Here is a 21215-nt window from a genome sequence, read left to right on the forward strand (position 1 = left end):
GATATATAAGTTTAATTAGCACTTGTTCGATTGATAAGCCTAGCAAGCAGCTAGGCTGATTATAAGTTTAACCAGCATTAATGTTCGATAAATAAGCTTAGCAAGCAGCTAGGCTGAATTTAAGTTTAACCAGCATAATAAAATGTTCAGAATAAATTAGGCTAGCAAGCAGCTAGGCTGAATACAGGACAAACTAGTATAATGAGAATGTTTAAAAGTTAGCCCAGCAAGCCACTGGGCTGAATGAGTTTTATGAACACAATAAAAATGTTGAAAAATAAATTTGCCTACCAAGCAGCTAAGCTAAACATCTGAACCAGCACAAAGTGCATGACAAGTCACTGTGACTACCATTGAATAAACTGTTCCATAGGAAACCAGCTTTTGTAGTCCTTACTGATGATACAGTGTGCTGTGACAAAGTGGGCACATGTCGCGCACATAAAGCCACTTCCGAAGACAAGCACTGTGAAAAAAATGGCGACATCGAGTCACTCTTGCTGTCTGCAGTTCTTGAAAACATATAGTACACACATCATCTAATTCACGCAATTGTTGGCTTGTTGCCTCTGGTAGTGAGTGCAGTTTGTAGAGGGCGGCTCTTCGCCGTGCACAAGCTTTCCAGCCAGCCTTAGCTTGCTGCCATATGTTGAAGTATGCATGGAAACACATCATGAAAGCACGTATGGTACCACGTGACTCAAATACGAATATCCAGGCTCCATTCAAAAGAAGAAAGACTCCAAACAGAAACTCGAGGACACTGCCCGTGGCCCGAAGATAGTACACATAGTCGTCCAGTGGCTCCCACATGGTCTCGCGACGAGCATCCGCCAGAAAGAGCAAGTAGATAAGCAGCGAGATGACCACCTTGACAACGAGCTCCGCGCTGAACGCGCTCACGGCCAGCAGCCAGGTGCTGATTGGCTGGTGTGTCCACAGGTAGGCAAGCAGTGTGCAGGGGCAAACTGCAAGTGCCAAGCTGAGGCCCAGTGCTCGTGCGTGCCGTTGGCGCGACCCACTCCGCGAGGCACCCAGCGACACCAACAGTGGGCCCAGCATGCCCTGCACAAAGTGCAGCACCGCCGTGGCCAGCAAGCAGAGGTTTCGCACCAGCCGGGCTAGGCGGCGCGGCGGGTCGAGGCCTGTGAGACCCGTCTGGAGTGCCAGGACCAGGAACAGGAGGCCGGCTACAGTTGCCAGGTTGCGCTCTGGACTACCCTCTAGCAGCAGCAGACGTCGCGCTGCAGCTGCTGTCAGCCGCGCCAGGGCGGCTACCACGCTGGCCATGCCCAATAGTGCCACACTCGTATCGCAACCACGTGCAGCCACCTGCGCCAGTGCCTGGGCCAAGGGCAGATGCGGTGGCAGCAGGGCTGCGTGCGCTGCCACACGCAGCGCCCAGAAGACACGCAGCACAAGCGGGGCCCGCAGTCGCGCCCAGTGGGCCTCCAGCAGCGCCTGGCCACCCACCTGGCCCAGCAGTGCCCGTGCACGTCCCATCGCTCGGGCCAGCACCGGCGGCGCACGGCGCAGTGCAGGTGCCACGAGCAGTAGCTGCGCGGCTATCGCAGATGCCAGTGGGCTAGCTGGTAGCAGGCACACACTGGCCACGGTGGGTGCCAGCAGGGTGAGCGCCATAGCGGCTGTAGCCCGGGGGCCCCGGCCAGCAGACAGCAGCAGTGCCAGTAGCAGCTGCAGCGCATAGTTGGCGCCCGTGCGCAGCAATGCACCGGGCTCTAGCCGCAGCAGTTCAAGCAGCAGACTGCCATCGTGCGACAGGGCTTCAGCGTAGCGCACCAGCTCCCGGTTGCAAACGTACGACCAGAGCACGGCACCCAACGAACTCAGCCAGAGGTAGACGTGCAGCAGCTGGGGCATCTGTAGCACCGCCATCACCAGCGCACCTAGGAAAGCTGCACACCCCCAGGAGATAAGGGCTTGTCAATTAGCCCTTCTCCTATTGATCAACATATCACAGACTCATACGGGTGCAGTTATGCCGTCACTTCTGACCTGACTCGACTAAGTACATTCTGGGCAATTGCTGCCAGCCCGCTGGGCTAATGTACAGGTTTTCTCGTGGCTTTAGGCTATATGCAAGTCTAAAAGTTGCACAAGTCCAGCTGAATCAGCGCTTGGAAGAGTATGTTGGCCCAGTCGTGCTTGTCTGAGTAAACTGCGTAGCAACTGCAGTAACGAGCACATTAATTAACTGCATAGAGAGGGTTGGAGAGAAAGGAGAGATAGAGGGATCTGGCTGATTTCCGACCCTTTGAGTTTTATAACCTGCACTGACATACAGCATGGCACACAGGTGTTATAGCGTTGCGGCTGCCATGGCCAGACCCATATCAGAGTTTGGTATCAGGAAGCGACCAAGAGAGTAATAATAGTAATTTGAGTACTTGATACAAATGCGGGTCTGCCGAAGCCATGCAAGGCTTTAGTCGCAGCGCCCGGCAGCAGCCAAGGCACCTGATAAACACTGTCGCAAAGACAGACACAACAGAAACAAAACATTTTCAATTCCTTAAAAACAACAACATGCCATCAACAAGTGAACAGTGATGAATAGCATAATGTAACCAGGAACAATTTCTTATTACAAGTGTTGATTAAAAAGCTTTCTTTACTGTAATATTCCAAGCAAGCGCGCCCTACCTCACGTGCCAAAATAATGGTAAAAGTGTGGGGGGGGGGGCTTTTTCTGAACTCTACTGAAATTCAAGATGGCCACGACACAATGCACATGGATTTAACATTATTCACCTCTGATCGGTCTTAGAAGTGTCAGCTGCCAATGTCTCTCGGCGTTCTATTTAAATATGTTAGCAACTGTTTTATGTCACACCAGCTCCAGCCACTTGCACCGTGGTGCCAAGCTTCCACCTTAACATCTGCCATCTGCTCTTTGGGTCGTATGCATTGGATGTCTTGCTTACAGCAGTCATCCGCCACCAGCCAACCACCTTCGAGCCTGTGCACATTCGGGCGAGTCGGTGCCGTACGGGTGCTGTGTTTGTGATGTTACTGAGAGTTGCAATTGGATTTAATTCTTGTGAGGTGGGTGGCACGGGACGCGTATTGCCGAACCATATCGCATAGGAGCACTCGAGCAGACGGCGCTCTCAGCGAGTAAAAACAGCGATTGTTACTGAAAGGTGTTTCTGAATGCAACCTAAAGGTAACATACACTCACTCTGAACAAAACTTAAAGGTAACATACACTCACTGAAGGTAGGAAATAATAATAGTGAAGGTAATTGCATAGTGTTAACCATTGTCATACCGTCGCCTCGTGGCTCTGTTCACGGCTGGTGTTTAGGCTACCAAGAACCAAAAGAATCACATAATGGGGCCTAAATGGAAAAAAAAAAAAAGAAAAAAAACCAAAACACTTGTTAGTAATATTTTTAATTTTGTTAATTGTAAAAAACATTCAGAAAACGTACACTCATGGGATACGAACAGATGCTTTCTATGCAGAGATAAGTAGTATTAAGTATTAATATAATGCGCCACAGAAACAACACGAGCGGCTGCCTTTAAATGCGCTCTTATTCCTTTTGACAATATTTCCGCTACTCATGCGCCACCTGCCGACAAATCACACGACAGAGCGTCGTCTGCTCGAGTGCTCCTACGGGATATGGTTTGGCAATACGCGGCACGGAATGGGGTGTGGGTAGGTTTTCGGAATGCCACGGAAATGTGAAATTAGCAGTGAAGTTGAGTGGGGAGGCTTGCACCGGTGGGGACATTTGCGGGAATATTACGGTAGTTGCTTGGTTAAAGACATGTGGCATATAACACTTCTGAAGGCACTTGCCATAGCCATATCTACTGGGTGCTTTAGTTAGTACAAAGTGATCCCGAGTACGAAGACCACCAACAGGAGCACAAGATATACAAACCTCTTTTGTCCAGATATATTTAGACACAACAAAGTCATTGAACAGATGGCTAAGACAGGCATTGGTGAAAACTGAAAAACTGCAACCTTGACCTCGTGACATAGCATACACTACAGATTTAAGGACGGATTGTAGTATATGATTGACCTTTGTGTAAAAGGCTGAGCAAAAGTGAAAAAATAAACCAACATATACCATATCAGTGCAGACTAAGTCGTACATGATTTGCTTAAGAATATAGATAGGGCAAAGCGTCTTAACAGAACACAGCAAACACACAGAAGCAGAAACCCATTCAGTAGTGGCGTTGCTGCACCTCCGGGGTTCTGCAGCACAGGTGCCTCAACACCAGGTGTGGAGGCATTTGTGCCTTCAGGACCATCTGCGCATATGCTTTGGAGGCCAGTGGTAGTGGTACACTGAACATGGTAGCAGATCATGGTAAGGCGACTGTAGACTGGGCTATGATAATGCTTAAACTAACTAGTTTCAGCATTGCATCATCAGCACTTCAGCTGCCACCTGCGTGTGTGCATTGACAGCCTTTGTTCCGAAAGCACGAGTCAGCTTAAGTACCGTTTTGTTTCATGCGACCCACCGGCCCCCTAAATTTCAGCCTGTTCCAAAAATGCATGCCAACTTGATGAGTCAGCTTCATCATCTGTCTTGTTTGCCAACTCAAGTCAACCAAAAAGGGAATATCCCAAGACAGTACACATTCCTTGCTGCAACAAAAAGTCATAGTTCCCTAATCTGCATGAACTTAGGATGAACATCGTTCCCTTCAAGAGCACGCAAGACACTGGACAACCCTTCCTCTCTTTCATTTGCATGTCTACATTCCTCAGTTTGAAGTTAGGTGTGGGTGGTACTACTACTTTCAATAGCTGCCTTCGAGCCATCGAGAAGTTCAGAAGGGTGGAAGATTGAGCAGTGCATAAATGACATAGTATATAAGTGCTTGGAAAAACGAGGACGGAGAAAGACAAGGTCGCTGCCTTGACTCCAGTGCAAGCAGATGTGCATAAAACACTTGCAGTGTTGTTGCGGTGTAGCGCTCATCCTTGTCTGTGCCCTCCTGTGTCCCCATTCTTTCAAGCACTTGCGATGTCATCCCTATGTGGCGCCTGTCCACAGTTTATGCAATAAGGGGCATGCGCCGCTTTCTTTTCCACGAAGAATAGGCGAGTGGGGTCTCGGGACCTTTTGGTTCAATTTAGTTTTAAGACAAGCCTTACGGAGAACCTGGCAGATTTTAGCATGAAATGGCCAGAAGGTTTTTTTTTATTTTTTTTTTTCCCCTCATTGTATCTGTTCCTAGATTTTCACAACTGCCTCTGTCTCACTGTTAGCAGCTGCCATATCTTCATGTGACATTAGCGCACGAAGCTTGCGGGGAATGGGGTCGCCAAACAGTTTGTGGCGGTGCACTGTATCTTACACCAAGAAGGAATATGAAATGTCATGAATATTGTATTCGGCACAGCCACCATTGATCTCTTTTAAAATCAATCATAAGAACATCCTATATCGCACAGATATGCACCAGTGCAAATGCGTACGTGCAAGTAAGCAGAGAGTTTTTGATGTCATAGAAGAAATTGATATAGCTTTTTGAACGAGAAAAATAAGCCAGTCAATCGTTGAGCAGACAGAGTAGAATGGCGAAATTTTCTCACATTACTTACACATATGTGATCACCTGAACATCAATGCAAAGCTTCGGGGGAAAAAAAAAAATCTAAAATGACCAACGGCATGCATTTCTAGTCAAATTATCACTCTGGCAACTGCAGACAAGTTGGGCCATGTGTTCTGCTCTCAAGTCACTAGGACACGCTGCCCAAAAGTCTTGCTGTGTTTTCAGTTTTTTCGTCAAGATCTCTGAGAATTTAAGTAATTTAAGTTCAAAACATATACAGCCTTCCAAAAATTTCAAAATTTTCACTTTACCCTTTCCTATGTGGGTCAACAATGCTGAGCCCAAGTTGTAAATGACATTTATTCAGCTCCAAGGAAGCACCATATTATGATTTTTACACTTTTTTGGATAAGGTTACTTTTCTAACTGTGCGGCACCAGGTGACATGAATCACTGCAATATTTGGAAGCAGATGTGTGAACACCTATTCCCTCTGCTGAAAGCGAACAAGTTTTCTAGGCATTTAAAGGCTTAAAGATGACAGCCAGCCACCTCAGCGTCACCACGCAAATCATATCTGCCCTAGACCAAAAGCCAGGTACTGCTTACGTTTCCACTGATAAAATCAGCAGGTGTTTGCTATGAATAAATTACCAACTTTCCCGGCGATTTAATGTGGCAATTCCGTGTGACAGTACATAACAGGGAACTGTTTCATTTCATATTCTTCAAAATCGAGGCCTAATACACAAAAGAAAAATTCAGGACATGCACCACCTCCTATGAACAAATGTAAGAGTCCATGCACATAACACACACACATAACATTCAAGCAAATGCTATGACACACATTATTAACACATCAGGCGACCTACCACCTTTCCTTCTTCCCCCAGATCCGTTCCTGTCCCACGTTTCCGATTCACAAGTTTTGCGCCAGCAAACACGTGCTCTCATTCCTCCGTGTTCGCACCCTCTCCCCCGTAGTCTTGCTCGGCAGGAGGAGGTATCAGTGCGCCGGATTCGGGCAGGGGCAGCACTGACCCCATCTGTACGTCATCAGTGGCGTGATAACGGCATGTGCACTAGTTTCTGTCGCGCCATAGTTGGGGCAGCGATCATTCGGGACATTCCCGAAGACGTGAACTGCTGGCGTGTTGGTGACTCCCCAGCGACGCCGCCCCTCAAAATCTCTGACTTCGGGAGGGAGTAGGCTCATTTAAGCTCTGCCAGTGACTGACAGGTGCCCTCACTGTGACGCTGCACCTGAGATCAGTGATGTGCGTCACTTGTTGTGGACGTGCCCAGCAATGGCTCCAGTTAGAAAATGGCTACTCATGAAGGTGGGCCTGCGGTGGAACTGCGATTGTGATTACAAGAAGTGGACAATGGAAAACCACTACACTGCCAACCTCTGCGACTACCTTAGTGAAACTGGACTTCACTCCTTCTTTTAACTTTCTATCTCCTGCATTCCATTCCCTCTTTCTCAACTTATGCCTTGCGGCAAACTTCTTGAAAAAGAAAAAAAGGCCCGTAACTTGGACTTATATTAAAGGGACAGTCTGCTGCTGGAGATCGGGTATAAAAATATTGGCACATTCTAATAGATCTTGCTACTTGGTGGCAGTATTGAGGGAAGAACTCGCAGTTCAACAAGGAACTTATATTTGAAATTGTTAAGGAAAGTCCGGTTTTAGCAGATGGTAGTGCCATACTATGTCCTTTTGTTGCTACTAACATTTCATCTGTTTTGTGTCTGAAGTGAATATACTCCGTTTTATGACTATGCCACTTAAACAGCCTACTTTGTTTTTCTTTAATAAATTACAGCTTCTTTTATTTTTTAATCTTTGCTTGGTTTGCTTTTAAAATGCGCTATAAACAGAAAACCACACAACCAAAGACATCGCCATACTTGTAGCGGCACTACCATCAGCAGTGATGCTATAGGCAAAACAGTTATTGGTATCTGCGATAGATGTCACTGAGATTATTTAATTTATTTGTTCATTTTATTCTATTTCAATCTATTTTGGTACTCGCGATTATATTTTTTACACTCTATTTTGGTACTCGCGATTATATTTTTTACACAATCTGTGCATCTTAGTCAGTGAGAAGTTCTGCACGCGACTTAAGTGGTGCAGCAGTTGTTGTGTTCATAGAGCTGCATAGAGTTTCTATACTAACTGTATGTCGTGCCCATGACACTAGTGTTTCCAGACACGGACTGCCAGTGATAAATTGAGACTTATCATGTAGAAAAAGTAGGTCTTAAATAGTTCTGCTGTGTTTCTCAGCTTCACAGCCGGGTACCCGTTAATTTGCGGAAAGAGCTTTCCAAAGAAGCAAGAAAAAAAATTTTTAAAAAGTCAGTAGACTGTCCCTTTAACACCGCGAAGTATTGGCCGATGTGTCTAAGACCACGCTGGGGTGTTTTAAATGGTTCTGCCGTGTTTCTCAGCCCCACAGCTGGGTACTCGTTAATTTGGGAATGAAGATTTCCAATGAAGCAAGGAAAAGGTATTTGAAAAGTCAGTAGACTGTCCCTTTAAAGTTGCAAACCATTGGCCGCTCGGTCCAAGACCATGCTAGGGTGACTGTATGACACCTGCTGTTGTTAGCCGCTGCAAACACACAGCACAGCAAACGCACAGCAAAGCCTTGGCTGAACCAAATTGCCAAACCTCCACAGCGCTAACGTCAGTACGAGACACGGACTCAAATTCATGTTAATGCAGCATAGACAAAAATCTGCTTCTGTGTTTTCTTTTTTGTAATGATGGGTTAGGCATTATCTCTCTACTAGTGATAATTTTAATTTAAATTCTGCTCTGACATTTTGGCACCAACTGAATGATAGTTGTGATGTCAAAAGTGCATTTATGGTCATGTCAGGCAAGAAAAAGTCGACAATCACCAATACAGGTTCATTCACTTCAGTGCTTAAGCCAGCCTGCTTTAAAGGAACATAGACAACAATTGTTTGCTTGAGTGTTTTTCTTTTTCACATGATTTACCCCATGGTATGCCTCTGCAACCACTTAATAATTTATAATTAGGGGTTGGTGTTTGGTTTTTATTTTCTGAGAATTCGGCTGACTTTTGTTTGGTGCTTATTTGCAAGCACAACTTCCGTTCCCCCCCCCCCCCCCCCCCTTTCTTTGGTGAGATAAGAGGCATCTGTGGGCAGGTAAAAGTGACGTAGTGTTCATTTTGACAATTTTTTTGCATGTTGTTTTATGCACTTTCATTTAATGTACAGTTGGTCACATATACAGCTAAGCTCCTGGAAGAAAATGCTATTGCCATGATGAAAACTAGTGTTTTGACAAAACGGATATGTAAAACAAATTCACACGTTAGAAAAGGAGTAACTGAAATATTATTTATGATCAAATTTTTGCGTAAACCAAATCACTTAAAAAATTAGCTGTGGTTTAGCCTGTGGGTAAACCTAGAGTTACGCGAGAGCTGTCTGCATGGCTATGCTTAGGTTCAGCTTGAGTGTAAAGACATGACTTTTGCACATAGTAGTTTACTCTATGGTTTCAGCTTTATTTATGCCATAAGAGGCACTTTTGACCACTGAAGTGCTATAAGGCGAAAGCCTCTAGTGCACGATGGTCCGAAGCCCTCCACTACGGCACCTCTTACTCTCTGTTTTCACTCTCACCTTCGCGATGACGCGATATCAGCCCACATATAAAGCCCTGCCTTAACCGAGCCGTATGAATGTGCCCGCGTGGCATAGGGATAATGTGAATACAAGGGATTTGGCAGGCTGATTGTGATATCACCCTTCCGTATGAGAGGAGAGGCCCTGAGTTAGCAGCTCCTGCCAAACGTAATGTCAGGAAGCCCTATGTCCAGTTGGTGCTCGGCCATGTCACCTTACAGCTACCGCCTTCCACGAATTCTTCTCATTCTCTTTCTTTTTGTCTTTGTCTTTTTGTTTTCCTTTTTCTTTCTCTTTTTCTTCTTTCTTCGCTCTTCGGATAGGCACGGTGAAATGGCGAGAATGTGGCCAATCTAGCTCTCGCTACAAAACAAATGCACTTCTCTTGGCTTGTGTCTGAGAAGTGTCACGTGGCAAGAAACTGGCAAGCTTTGGTCTTCGCGATCTCCTAGAAGCACTTGCGCTGCAAAGGCTCTGGTCTATCCTTCGCCCCTCGAAGTGATTGCCTTGCCGCAGGTGCCCCTCCTTGGACGCTTGACATGTTTATGAGGGTCGGGAAGCACAGCTGCCACTCTTTCCCCATTCGTGAAGCCATGAAAAATGCCTCAAAACCCTCAACCGCTGTACTTACACCAACGATCCCACTGTCTCATGTAACGCCCCTGGATTGAACACTGTTGTAATTTTTTTCCATTATCGAGAGTTTGCGGTGTGCATGGAAAGGTACTGATCTTTTTCGTTTTAAACCAAGCCTTTCAAAACGCTTTTGGCATACCTTTATCGGTGTTTTTTGGTTTAAACTGAAAAGTCCAACCCCTATTTATAATTGAATTTCTTTTTGAATGGCTATGGTGTGTAGGGTGTGTTTAGGTCACGAAAGGCATAAAAAAAAAACTGCAATATAATTGCTGCTGTGCAGATTTAATTCACTAAAACCCTCTGTGAACGTTAAAGAACCCCAGGTGGTCGAAATTTCCAACAGCGTCTCTCATAGCCTGAGTCACTTTGGGACGTTAACCCCCTTAAACCAAACCAAAACGCTCAAGCCAGCGTGGTACAAGAGCCGGAATGACAAACAACATATCAGTGATTATATTGCAGCTTCCTGAATGCAGGAATTCATTTAATTGCTACATTTTTCTGTTCTGTTCGTTTATCCGTACCACGAGAAAACAATCATCTCCAGCTAAGTCACTATCACTACCATGTGCAGACAGAAAGGAGTTCAATGAAAATGACATAGATGAGTTGCAGCGACCACCTCCACCCAATTGCTGCAGCAACTGATACCTTCCCCAACATGCCCTGCCACCTGGATGCAGGCTAGAGAAGCTTACGCATAGGGCACTTCCTCGTGTACTGTTAGCTTGCAATTAGTAAAACAATTATAACAGTATTGCCAAAAATGATCTAATTTTGTATGCAGCAAAGCAGGTGAAGGAAAGCAAGATTTATATCAATCACGCCATGAGAGAAAATTTATCCATTCATGGAACCAACAACATCCTCAAGAGGCGACTAAACACTCCTTGCCAACATTCCAGCTGTTTAATGCTTTTGGAATGCGCCTATTCATTGTAATGTTTTTCTCTTGCACTTGAGCACGTGTTCGCAGTCTTCCTTGCAAGTGTACTTGTACACGTTAATACATGCTTATAGCGTGTGTTTCTTTCTTCGAGTGTGATTTTCATATGCCTGGTTGGCTCGTCATGTGTATAAAAAGACTATAGTATGATTGTGCCAGTGTTATACCCCAGTCACAAGGTCATTTTCAAAGGCGATTGAGTCGATATCCTTCGAGATTTTCAATCGCGATTGAACTCGAAGGAGTTGTGCTGCTGCTACACGGCAAAACTCAAAGGCTGTTGAAATAGTTCTGGTGTTTGGTACCAAACTTTTGTGGCGCTACTATTGTTGCTCTCAGTTTTGCTTAAAGAACCAAAATCTTTCTATAAATGCAAAATAAAATATAACTGTTAATTTTTTTTTTTGATAACTGCAGGTTTTTAGTTGTCATTAAAGGACAGCTTTGTTTGTTTTTTACACGCATTGACGTTCATACGGCTGCGCTTTTCATTGTGTTTGCTTTTCTCGGTGGCACTGGTTATAGTCAACGTTGGTTAGAGTAATAGAGAGTACAAAAATAATGTGCCTTAAGAAAAAAAAAAAGATTATTACGCACACTAACATTTTACCACGTAAATTAAAGATATAAAATAATAATGCTTGTTCAAGTTTTTGTATCGTAACCACGCTGTGCATGAGAATGCGCGTGGCACTCCTTGGGTCAGCGCTAGCAACCTTGCGCGACGTTCGAAGGCCTTCGAGATCTCGATAGAGTTCTGAGCTGTTCCATTGAAAATGCCCGTGTGGCGGCGTTTGAAGGCTTTCGAGTCGATAGACAATCGCTTCGAGGGCCTTCGAAATGTCTGTATGACAGCGGTATTAGTGTTTGCCTCCTTTGCATACACCAGACCAACATCGCATGGAACGTGCGACACATTTAGAAAGTACTGAAATTAGAAACAAATGGATGCTCAGGGGTGCTGATAACAGATGATGATTCCAAGCAAACACGTCATACACGATACATAGTTGCTTGATACTAACAAGTGATGTAATTAAATAAGTGCGTAAAGGTGCCTTTACTGACAATCGTGTTGTTCCTTGTACATGTATGAGGTCAAAACATAGCATAGCATGCATGCATTCATTCCTGCAGAGGGTAATCTGGGTGCAGCACGGATTAGACCCCTAACTTTTGCGTAAAGGTGCCTTTACTGACAACAATCGTGTTGTTCCTTGTACATGTATGAGGTCAAAACATAGCATAGCATGCATGCATTCATTCCTGCAGAGGGTAATCTGGGTGCAGCACGGATTAGACCCCTAACTTTTCATGCCTCATCACCACGTGTTGCAACCATCATTCGGTTGATGAAACCGAACAGCACGAATAGAAATTCAATGATAAATTATTTAGTGGGCGTTAAGCGAATACCATATAGCGATTCATGTACACCTGTGCTCAAATGTGGAGAAACCACGTGACCCACTATAATTAATCTTTGCCTGTATAAAAAGGCACTTGTGATAATAGCTCGGGCAAGATGGCAAGCATATTAATGAGGGTACCCTATGCATAACTGTAGAGTACCTGCTTCACAGTCTCAAAAAGCTGGCGTGCAGTTTCGTGAAAATGTGTGGTCTTCACTTTTGCACACAGGTGTGTATAATGTATTATGCATCATTACAGAGAAGAACACGTGCAACAAAAATTAGATGTGTCTACTCATGACAATGTCCAGGGCGGACCCCAGCTAGCTGTACTGAAAGAGCATGGTGATACAGGTCAACAAACGCAGGCACCATGAGGGAACCACCTGTGTTGGACGGAGACCTTATCTGAGCACTGCTGTCAGTGAGTTGCTAGACACCCATCTTTTTTTCCACGGTGCCTTTACTGGAAAGAAAAACATGCCTAAAGCCTCTCAAGGAGTTTATCAAGAAAGAAGAGGTAGCGTTATGTGAACTAAAAACCAATGTATATCTACACTTTAGCCTTCTACATAGGATACATCCCACAATATACTTACATAAATGACCATTTTGTAAGGAATGTCCAAATCTCACAATTCCTTTTGGAATCTATGCAGTATTTTAATTGCCCATCCTTCAGCACTAGCTGAAGCGATGTCATACTTTCAACCAATGGAGAAGGGCAGGAGATTCAAAAAGCACTGGTCCAACGGGCAAAGCTTCATCATAAAGTTTTATTTGGTCATTCGTCATTGAATATGACATTACAGTACCCGCTGCCATGGAGGTGAAGTGGAAAAGCACCCGTGAAGTGAATTCCGGCACATTTCAAGAAACACCAGGTTGTAGAAATGTGCTACAGTATGCTTTGGCACTCAAAAATTAATCTAATCAAAGTAAACTTGCACCGAATTCAACTTGCTGTCATCACAGTAACATAGAGACACTAAGGACTTGATTCAATTTTTGTTCCTAGAAAAGATCTGTTATACGATTATGTTGTTATCCAGCAGCAAGATGCAGCTAAGTGTTAATGCATTTAAACATTTTCTTGGCACCCGATTCAAACTCGTGACATCCTCACCAAGAATGGCATTGATTGCCAAATTGAAGTGAATGGCACTGCAGCATAGCCTCTGGCATCCGCACCCAAAAAATCTGTGTCCACACGCACAGTTCATATGCAAAATCAGCCGGTGATGGCGGCGCCTGTACTACCATGTTTTAAGGCAAAAGCCTCGTATGACTCATGAGCAACGAAGCCTGGCATTCATATTTAAAGGATGATACCAAAACCCTCAGATTGCTGAAGCAAGACAGTAATGTCGTAACCCCGAAAAGCAGTCTGCAAATGGTGCCATATTCGAAAGGGCCTCTTGGCCCACGTGACCTCACAGGTCAGAAAAAGGTAAAAGATGTTCAGATTGACGCTAAATTTCTCCTGAAGCTTCGCATAACCAAAAGGAAATAATTTCGAGCTTAGATAGGGTGGGAACTAAACAAGGGCCTTCCCATTGGAATATGGGCACACTACCTCAGGCCAAGAAATCTTGCTAGCTTGAGATGAATAAATGCAGACCTAGTGGCTGTATGACGCAGTTGGTAGTCGTGATATTTAGAAAAAAAAAAAAAAGATAAATTAAGTTGTCACCCATCGACACTGGCCAGCTTCAATTTGTCATCAGTGTCCCCTGAAAAAAAGCATGGGCTTGCTTTCGTAGCCCACTGTTCCATTAGGCCGAGCCACGCTCGATAGCCACAACACGCCTCCTGAATTACAGCACCAGCCAGTTTCTGCAAACCAAGTGCTCTTCTACCGTCCTTTCATACCCTCTCTTATCTGCTAGCCTTTGCACCTGGTCCTCACGTAGTCAAGTGCGGTGACTGTGTATGATAGAGGAAAAATGTCAGACACTTATGTGCTGTGCCATGTCAATGCATTTTAAAGGACCCCTGTGGGTAAAAATTTATGCACAACCCTCCACAACGGCACGCATTTCTCACGTCTACCTTTCACTTCTGTCTAACATTGTGGTATTGCTGACAATTGGTCTTGAGGAGAGGAAAGGTGCAGTACCTGCCTCATGTCTCAGAGCAGTGTCGTGAGGGAATGAAAGAAGCAACAGATAAAGAGTCGTGGCAGTAGAAGGTTCTAGACAATTTCAATCATATTTAATGTGCATTTGTATTGCACAATAAGGGTATTGTGCATTCTGCCTACATTGAAATCTAGCCTCCAAGCTCGTGATCTGAATCATCAAGCGCTCCCCCCAGTGAACCACTTGGCATGATTAGTGCGTCCGCTGAAACTGAGAATTACTACGCTCTTCTTTTCCTAAAAATCAAACTGTAATGTTTAATCAGAGGAAGAGAGCATCCCGTGACCAGCGAAATACTATGGGAAATGCTGAACAACACTTTGATCTCTTCTTTGCAAGGTGGCACTTTGTAGGGGAATATTCACAGGATTCACTGGTCATGCCACTACCGCCCATTACTAATACCATGTATAAAAACCTCTCCATCCTCATGACAAAAATTTACCTCAAGATCTTCACCGTTTCATCCAGAGGAAGTCACAGCAATAGTTGCAATCTATGGCAATCCACCAAATTCCCCAAGTCAATAACATGGCCACAGAGGGCACATTTCTCTAGAGCACTAACTCTATAGCCAAAATAATCACTGACAAAGATTTTCATTACGCCATTTACACCAGGGCAAATCCCACACATGGCTTCTGCTCTAATGTTGCCTGCCCATTCAATGTGCCTCACCACAGTAAAATGCACAAAGCATACCTCAAATGAGTATGTGGCAGGGTGCCACGCTGGTGATAGCAAATTTCATGCTTGTGCTGGCTGCCTCAAAGACTTCTAAACACCAACTTGGCTAGGCTGCACATTTGTTCAAACCAGCAAAGGGTAAGATCACGCTGGTGATGGCAAATTTCATGCTTGTGCTGGCTGGCTCAAAGACTTCTAAACACCAACTTGGCTAGGCTGCACATTTGTTCAAACCAGCAAAGGGTAAGATAGACTAGCATGTCCAATGCATAATGAAGTGAAATTTAAATAATCATTTATTTAAGAATTCAAGAAATGCTGCAACTAATGCACCATCAACCTTCAGATCATCCATCGAATGATTCATGTACTCGACAACCACCCCCTCATGTTATAACCCTTTAACGGGGCCTTTGTGGTATTAATAAATCAATAAATAAATAACTAAATGTGCTCATTAGTCACAATTACTTAATTCTTAGTTAAAAAAAGTGAATGAATTTTCAAGCTTTCGTTGTCATGCAAGGCTTGGTTTGGTTGGCTCGAGTGGTTCAACATCTCTAAGCGACTCAGGCTATTGGCGAATTCGAGTGGGAGAGCAGGCGCACTCGAGAGCACTTCGAAAGTGCTCTCAGACAAGTGGGCACCCTCCAGTGGGAGAGCAAGAGTAAAATCACTGGCTTCCAATGGTAGAGGAGGAGGGCTTTTCCTCCGCTGAGAGCACCCGAGTGCACTCCCGGCTGCTCCCTCATCTAAAGCGAGAGTAGAGGAAGTCGCATAGCATAAAGCGTCATATCCGCACCATCTTTTTTTTTTTCTCTCTCGAGTCGGCAGGCGACGCTCAAAATGGCGGCTTCAAAGTGTCGGCGCTCGGCGAGCGGAAAGCATTGCTCAGGTGCTGTATGCATGTTTGAGAGTCGCTGCTGGCGTCGAAAGGGCCAAAGGAGGCAGATCGCTGCACTGTGAGAACAAAGGCATACAAAACAAGCGGTTCTACTCGGAGCGTTGGCCTCTCCTCGGGTTGCAACTGCCGCCACTGTGGGCAGGCGGTGAATGCTGGGAAGAGAAGTGCGGTCACATGGTTGTGGCGCTCTGCTCTCGACACGCAGAGAGCGTTCCCGTGGGAGGCAAGTTACACCCTTGCTCGGCGTGCTCCTGTACTGCTCTGTACTGCTTGGCGCCTCTGCTCTCATCCCTCCAACCGAATGCGCCATATGAGAGATGCCGTAGTGGAGGACTCCGAACACTTCGACCACCTGGGGTTCTTTAACGTGCGCTGACATCGCACAGCACACAGGTGCCTTGCTTTTCGCCTCAACCGAAAAGCGGCCGTCGAGGCTGGGATTCAATTCTGCATCCTTAAGGACAGTAGTCGAGCACCGTAACCACTGTGCCACCCCGGCAGGGTTCATGCAAGGCTTCAACACGAGTGACTTCACATGCTCAGTGTATACAGCTACTGTTAGTGTTGGTGCCAACAGATTCTGTACTCCCCATGCTGGCACTTCAAAAGGGTGGTATTTTATGAAGCAGCCTTGCATGCTCGTACCGAGTATTACAACATATTGCTGTCAAACACAAGCCACAGTAAAGCCACTATCAGTGCATTACAAGTCATACATTTCACAACAGGTTCCAGGCCTATGTGTGCCTTACATACGAAGCAGAAGTATGTAAGGCAAACATTTTTCAGTCCCGCGTCGATGCGCCAAAAGCTCCAGATGGCAAGGCAGGGCATCCAGGCTCACAATTTGGAGCTTTGGAACATCAATAAAGCCACAGGAGTCCACCTCATTGTATGCCTGTATACCTCAGTGACTACTGGATACCTGCAACCCACACCAAGGCTTGCCATCTTTTAAATACTAAACTATTCATAATGTTGCACTTCAGAAAAATGACACAAATGGTCCTGCTGCCAGGCAAGCATAAATGTGTTTCGTTGTTTTAGGTTTTATCCATTAGCTTAAAACCCAATATTTATATATTTCACTCTCTTTAAACAAAGTGCTTTATTCTTTTCAATATGAGTCCCTCACTGAAACCTGTTTAACTCTTTCGTTACCATGCCTATTCAAACTGATCACCTGTGATCAATACTTTAAATAGCCGATTTCGACATTTTGGAACTGTTAGATTGGATTGGATGTGTTGGCTGCACGCTTTGTAACGGGCGGGCAACTAAGTAGCGAGGCCCTTTCTCGTGCACCAATCACCAACCAGTCTAGGCACTACACTTGTAGAAGCAGCTTAAATTTTCCCTTTCTAGCGACGTTTTGATTTTTGATGGTCCTTTTTCAGAACTAACGTGCATGTGTTGTTGTGAAAGGGAGTGTGGTGGCCGTGCCTGAAAAAAAAACAAAAAAACCTGCCACTTATGGTATTGCAGCATTAACATCAAACTAACATCAAATATCAAATCATATTGTCGAATTTGTTACCCAACGGCGTTGAGTAGTGATGACTACCCAAAAATGGCGCCAGCTATTCATTAGTGAATTTTGACTCCGAGTCCAGATTGTTTTATTCCAAGAAAACGCATTCCTGAAGGCGCATGTCCAACATGTATATACCCGGCCTTTACAGCCAGTTTGCACCAGTTTTGGTTTGGTGCCTCACAAAAACCAGTAACTCCTTTATCACATGTCATGAGAAATGAGGCTGTTTCCACCTGTAGTTTTTCTATGTAGCTAAAGAACGGGGCTGTAGAGATAGTTAATTTTCTTACACAGTGTTTCTGGGTCATTGATTTTCAACACATATATTCTAATTGTTCTTTTTTATTAATGCGTCAGTAGATATGCCTTTTTATCTTATTTTTATCAACTTGCCACAAAAATAGCACTTTTCCAATTTTTTGTGTGTTCCCTAATAATTTCTTTGCCTTGTAACTTATGTTTTTGAAAAGAGCATTTCATTCCATTATGTACAATTTGTATGCTGCAATGTGTGCTGCAGTATTATTTGTACTGGCAAAAAAATATCTTCCGAGACCAATGAAAAACGGCCATTTTCTCGTGGCAACGAAAAAGTTAAGGATTGTGGCAAACATATCACTAAGTTTGTTGTGCATTGCACATACTGAGCTTCAAAACATGCATATTTGAAAAGTATGTTGGACATCAGCTATGTCATACTTATGCTGCAATTTGCCAACAAGATGGTGATGAAAGTTTCGGCTACATTTGATGCACGTCAATGCTACAAAACAAGATAAAATTGCGCTTAAAGCACACAAATGTTTTCCTCATGTATATGAGATGCAGAAAAGGAAAATGCAATAATTTCAAGAACTTAGATACCTATTTGTTAAAGTGCTTTCTCCAGGGGTTTACCTCCTCAGTGTTGTCTAGCATGTGCTTTGAATTCGATGCACAGGTCTCCTGAATTTATAACAAAGCATTATATATAGATGTGCTTTCAACTTCACAAGCATATGAGTAGACAACCAAATGAAGCAGTACGAGTTGAAGTAGTTCATGCCCTCACACTGCTTATATGACGACTGGTTGGCTCAAAAATGTGCTCCATTAAAAGTAAGTTCAAAAATTACAGTTCAAAAAAAAGTCTCAGATGTGAGTCAGAAACACTTCCCAATAGATATCATACTTGTGAAGAAACTCGAATTTGTGTTCTTTATTATAAGCTTTAATAGCAGTGAACAGATGTGACTTCATTGAGCATATAGACCTTAATCACTTCTGAAATGACGTAGATAATATCCCCGATAGTACACCCCCTGTGAAAATTTCGAGGATCGCATTACTATACAAAAAAAAAAAAAAAATGTTTTTGCATGCAGCCCGAAATGCGCATGTAAAGCCTAGTTCTGGGCACATGAAATACACAGAGCATTACTAAATCTCAATCGCATGCAGCGAGTCCTGGATCAAAACCCACGCCGATTGTTTTTTGCGAGCCAAGGCTTTTGGAGTAATTTCGGCCACTTAATTTTCGCTAATGTGCGCCGAATCGCGAGTACGTGGGCGTTCTCCATTTTCGCCTCTATGGAAATAATATGACGTAACCCCCGAGTAAGTATCACTGTTCCACGAGCGCCGACGTCCGGTCTGTACACCGACACAATTTTGAATAGCCAGGGTTTCTACAATGATGACTGAGGTGCTGTGGTGACAAATTTACTTTGAGACACAAGAAGGCGAAACAGCAGTAGGCTGTTACATTGATACACCAGGTACCGCAAAAACGACATTTGCACCCCGAGTACACCCTGCACGAGGGTTCGGGATTCAGGTGTTGCTTGACCAGCTGGCTGTATGCAAGTACATACGCCACCTGTTTCGCCCTTGACCTGATAAGTAAGCTATTCCCATGGCTATTTCGATACATATCGCCGGTCGCCCTGGCGTCGCCTCGTGTCATCCGCGCCAAATTTCCGAGCCTGATGCTAACTCGTGGCTAACCCCAAGAGCGATACCAAAAACTAGCGACGTGAACACCACTGGTGTTTGTTTTTTTTTGGTACTGCGCTTTCACTGAATTTAACGGCTCTAGTTTGTTAGGCCGATTCTTTTTTTGTTTAATTATGCCATCAAATGACACAAACCTTACGCACCAAGCGAAATGTTCAGTAAGGTAGCGGCATTTTTTCAACGCTGGCGAAAATAGCAGCCATGGAGTATAGTTAACATTCCGTAATTGATTGAAGACGTTTAACCAAATAGCTGTCAACTACCTTTGTTACGTGGTATCAAGAAAAAAATCAAGTGCCCAAAAACTGTTGTTGGGCTACTTGTGCACAACACCAACTGCTGTGCTAGATTTCACTATTAAAAAGGTGCGGACGCGCGTGCCTTGCAATGCAATAAAAGTGGGCAAGCTCTTTTTTTTTTTTTTTTTAAACACAAATCAAGCTAGAACGTGCTATCCTGGGCAAGTAACAAACCCAACAGAAGTTTCCAGCCTATTCTTATTTACTAAGTTCGCGCTCGATCGCAGTGTTCGCGGCTGTCTCCGGGGCCTGGATTGCCAGCTTGTTCAGAAAGCGCTTCGCTTTACAACTGAATACTTTTTTTCGCTAAAATAAAATCGGACTAATGCCGTAAACCAAATACCAACTAGCAGTTGACAGATTGTGAACAGGTATAATCAAGTCTCGTACACGCACACACAGGGCTGTTTGTACAGGGTCTTGAATATTTGAGGCCGGGATTTAAAAGAATCCTATGCGAAGTCTACTGCACTATTCGAGCTGAAATGACGTTCACAGAGTAGCAAAATATGGTCTACGTTATTTTATAAGTGATTCAACATCGATACTTTCCTAGACTTTCCGGAATCGATGAAAATCTGCTCTCAGCGGCGTGCACAATTTTCACAGGAGAGAGTCAAAAAGCTGCTTTGACATGGTGCGCCATCTGTCGAGCAGCGAGGCAAGCGCCATCCCGGCCATTGGAGCGCTTGCCTCGCTGCTCGACAGATGGCGCACCATGTCAAAGCAGCTTTTTGACTCTCTCCTGTGAAAATTGTGCACGCCGCTGAGAGCAGATTTTCATCGATTCCGGAAAATCTAGGTAAGCATCGATGTTGAATCACTTATAAAATAACGAAGACCATATTTTACTACTCTGTGAACGTCATTTCAGCTCGAATAGTGCAGTAGACTTCGCATAGGATTCTTTTAAAACCCGGCCCTCAAACATTCAAGACCCTGTACACTCTTAAGCGAGCTACAGATTGCAGAAACGCAGGTGCCTTACCTTGCAGGTAGACAAATGACCACAACAATGTTGATAGGTCGAAGTGTGTAAAGACGTCGTTCTCATGCACCGCACTGGACGAATTGCTTCCGTCACTGTTGTCTTTTATTGTATCGACACCAGGTGTAACAGCCCCACTGTCATATCGAAGTCCCAAACTGCAGCTCAGAACGGCGTCCATCACAAACAACGGTGGCACTCTCAGGATGACGTCGAGGACGGCCCAAATCCGTCCTCGAACCGACATAATTCTTTTAAGCAGACACAGTAAGCTCAAGCACCGAAAAAATGCATCGCACATTGAAACTCTCCACGATCATTGAAACTCTCCACGATCATGCACAGTAACCGCGCAGACTGACCGCGTTACGACCTACGACGTGAAAACCTCAGAGTGGCTGTAGAGACCAGGAAACGGCGACGACAGCG

The 21215-nt window shown here is 44.6% G+C and overlaps 1 protein-coding gene across 2 annotated transcripts; it reads right to left on the bottom strand.

Annotated features, from left to right (window-relative positions):
* Positions 1-172: 172 nt before the first annotated feature.
* Positions 173-21213, bottom strand: Trc8 (TRC8 ring finger protein). 2 transcript variants are annotated; one of them, XM_084590958.1, is made up of 3 exons: positions 20787-21206; positions 18369-18449; positions 173-1916 (listed from the first exon to the last, which is right to left on the bottom strand). In XM_084590958.1, the coding sequence occupies exon 3, from the start codon at positions 1894-1896 to the stop codon at positions 394-396; it is 1503 nt and encodes a 500-aa protein (XP_084447084.1). In that variant the 5' UTR covers positions 1897-1916; positions 18369-18449; positions 20787-21206; the 3' UTR covers positions 173-393. The 2 variants fall into 2 exon arrangements, with proteins under 2 accessions (XP_084447084.1, XP_084447083.1); XM_084590957.1 differs by lacking the exon at positions 18369-18449 and having other exon boundaries at positions 20787-21213.
* Between the last annotated feature and the right edge of the window lie 2 nt (positions 21214-21215).

The sequence above is a fragment of the Amblyomma maculatum genome, chromosome 1 (genome assembly GCF_055883805.1).
Source record: "Amblyomma maculatum isolate TAMU_Amacu chromosome 1, ASM5588380v1, whole genome shotgun sequence".
Classification (NCBI taxonomy): domain Eukaryota; kingdom Metazoa; phylum Arthropoda; class Arachnida; order Ixodida; family Ixodidae; genus Amblyomma; species Amblyomma maculatum.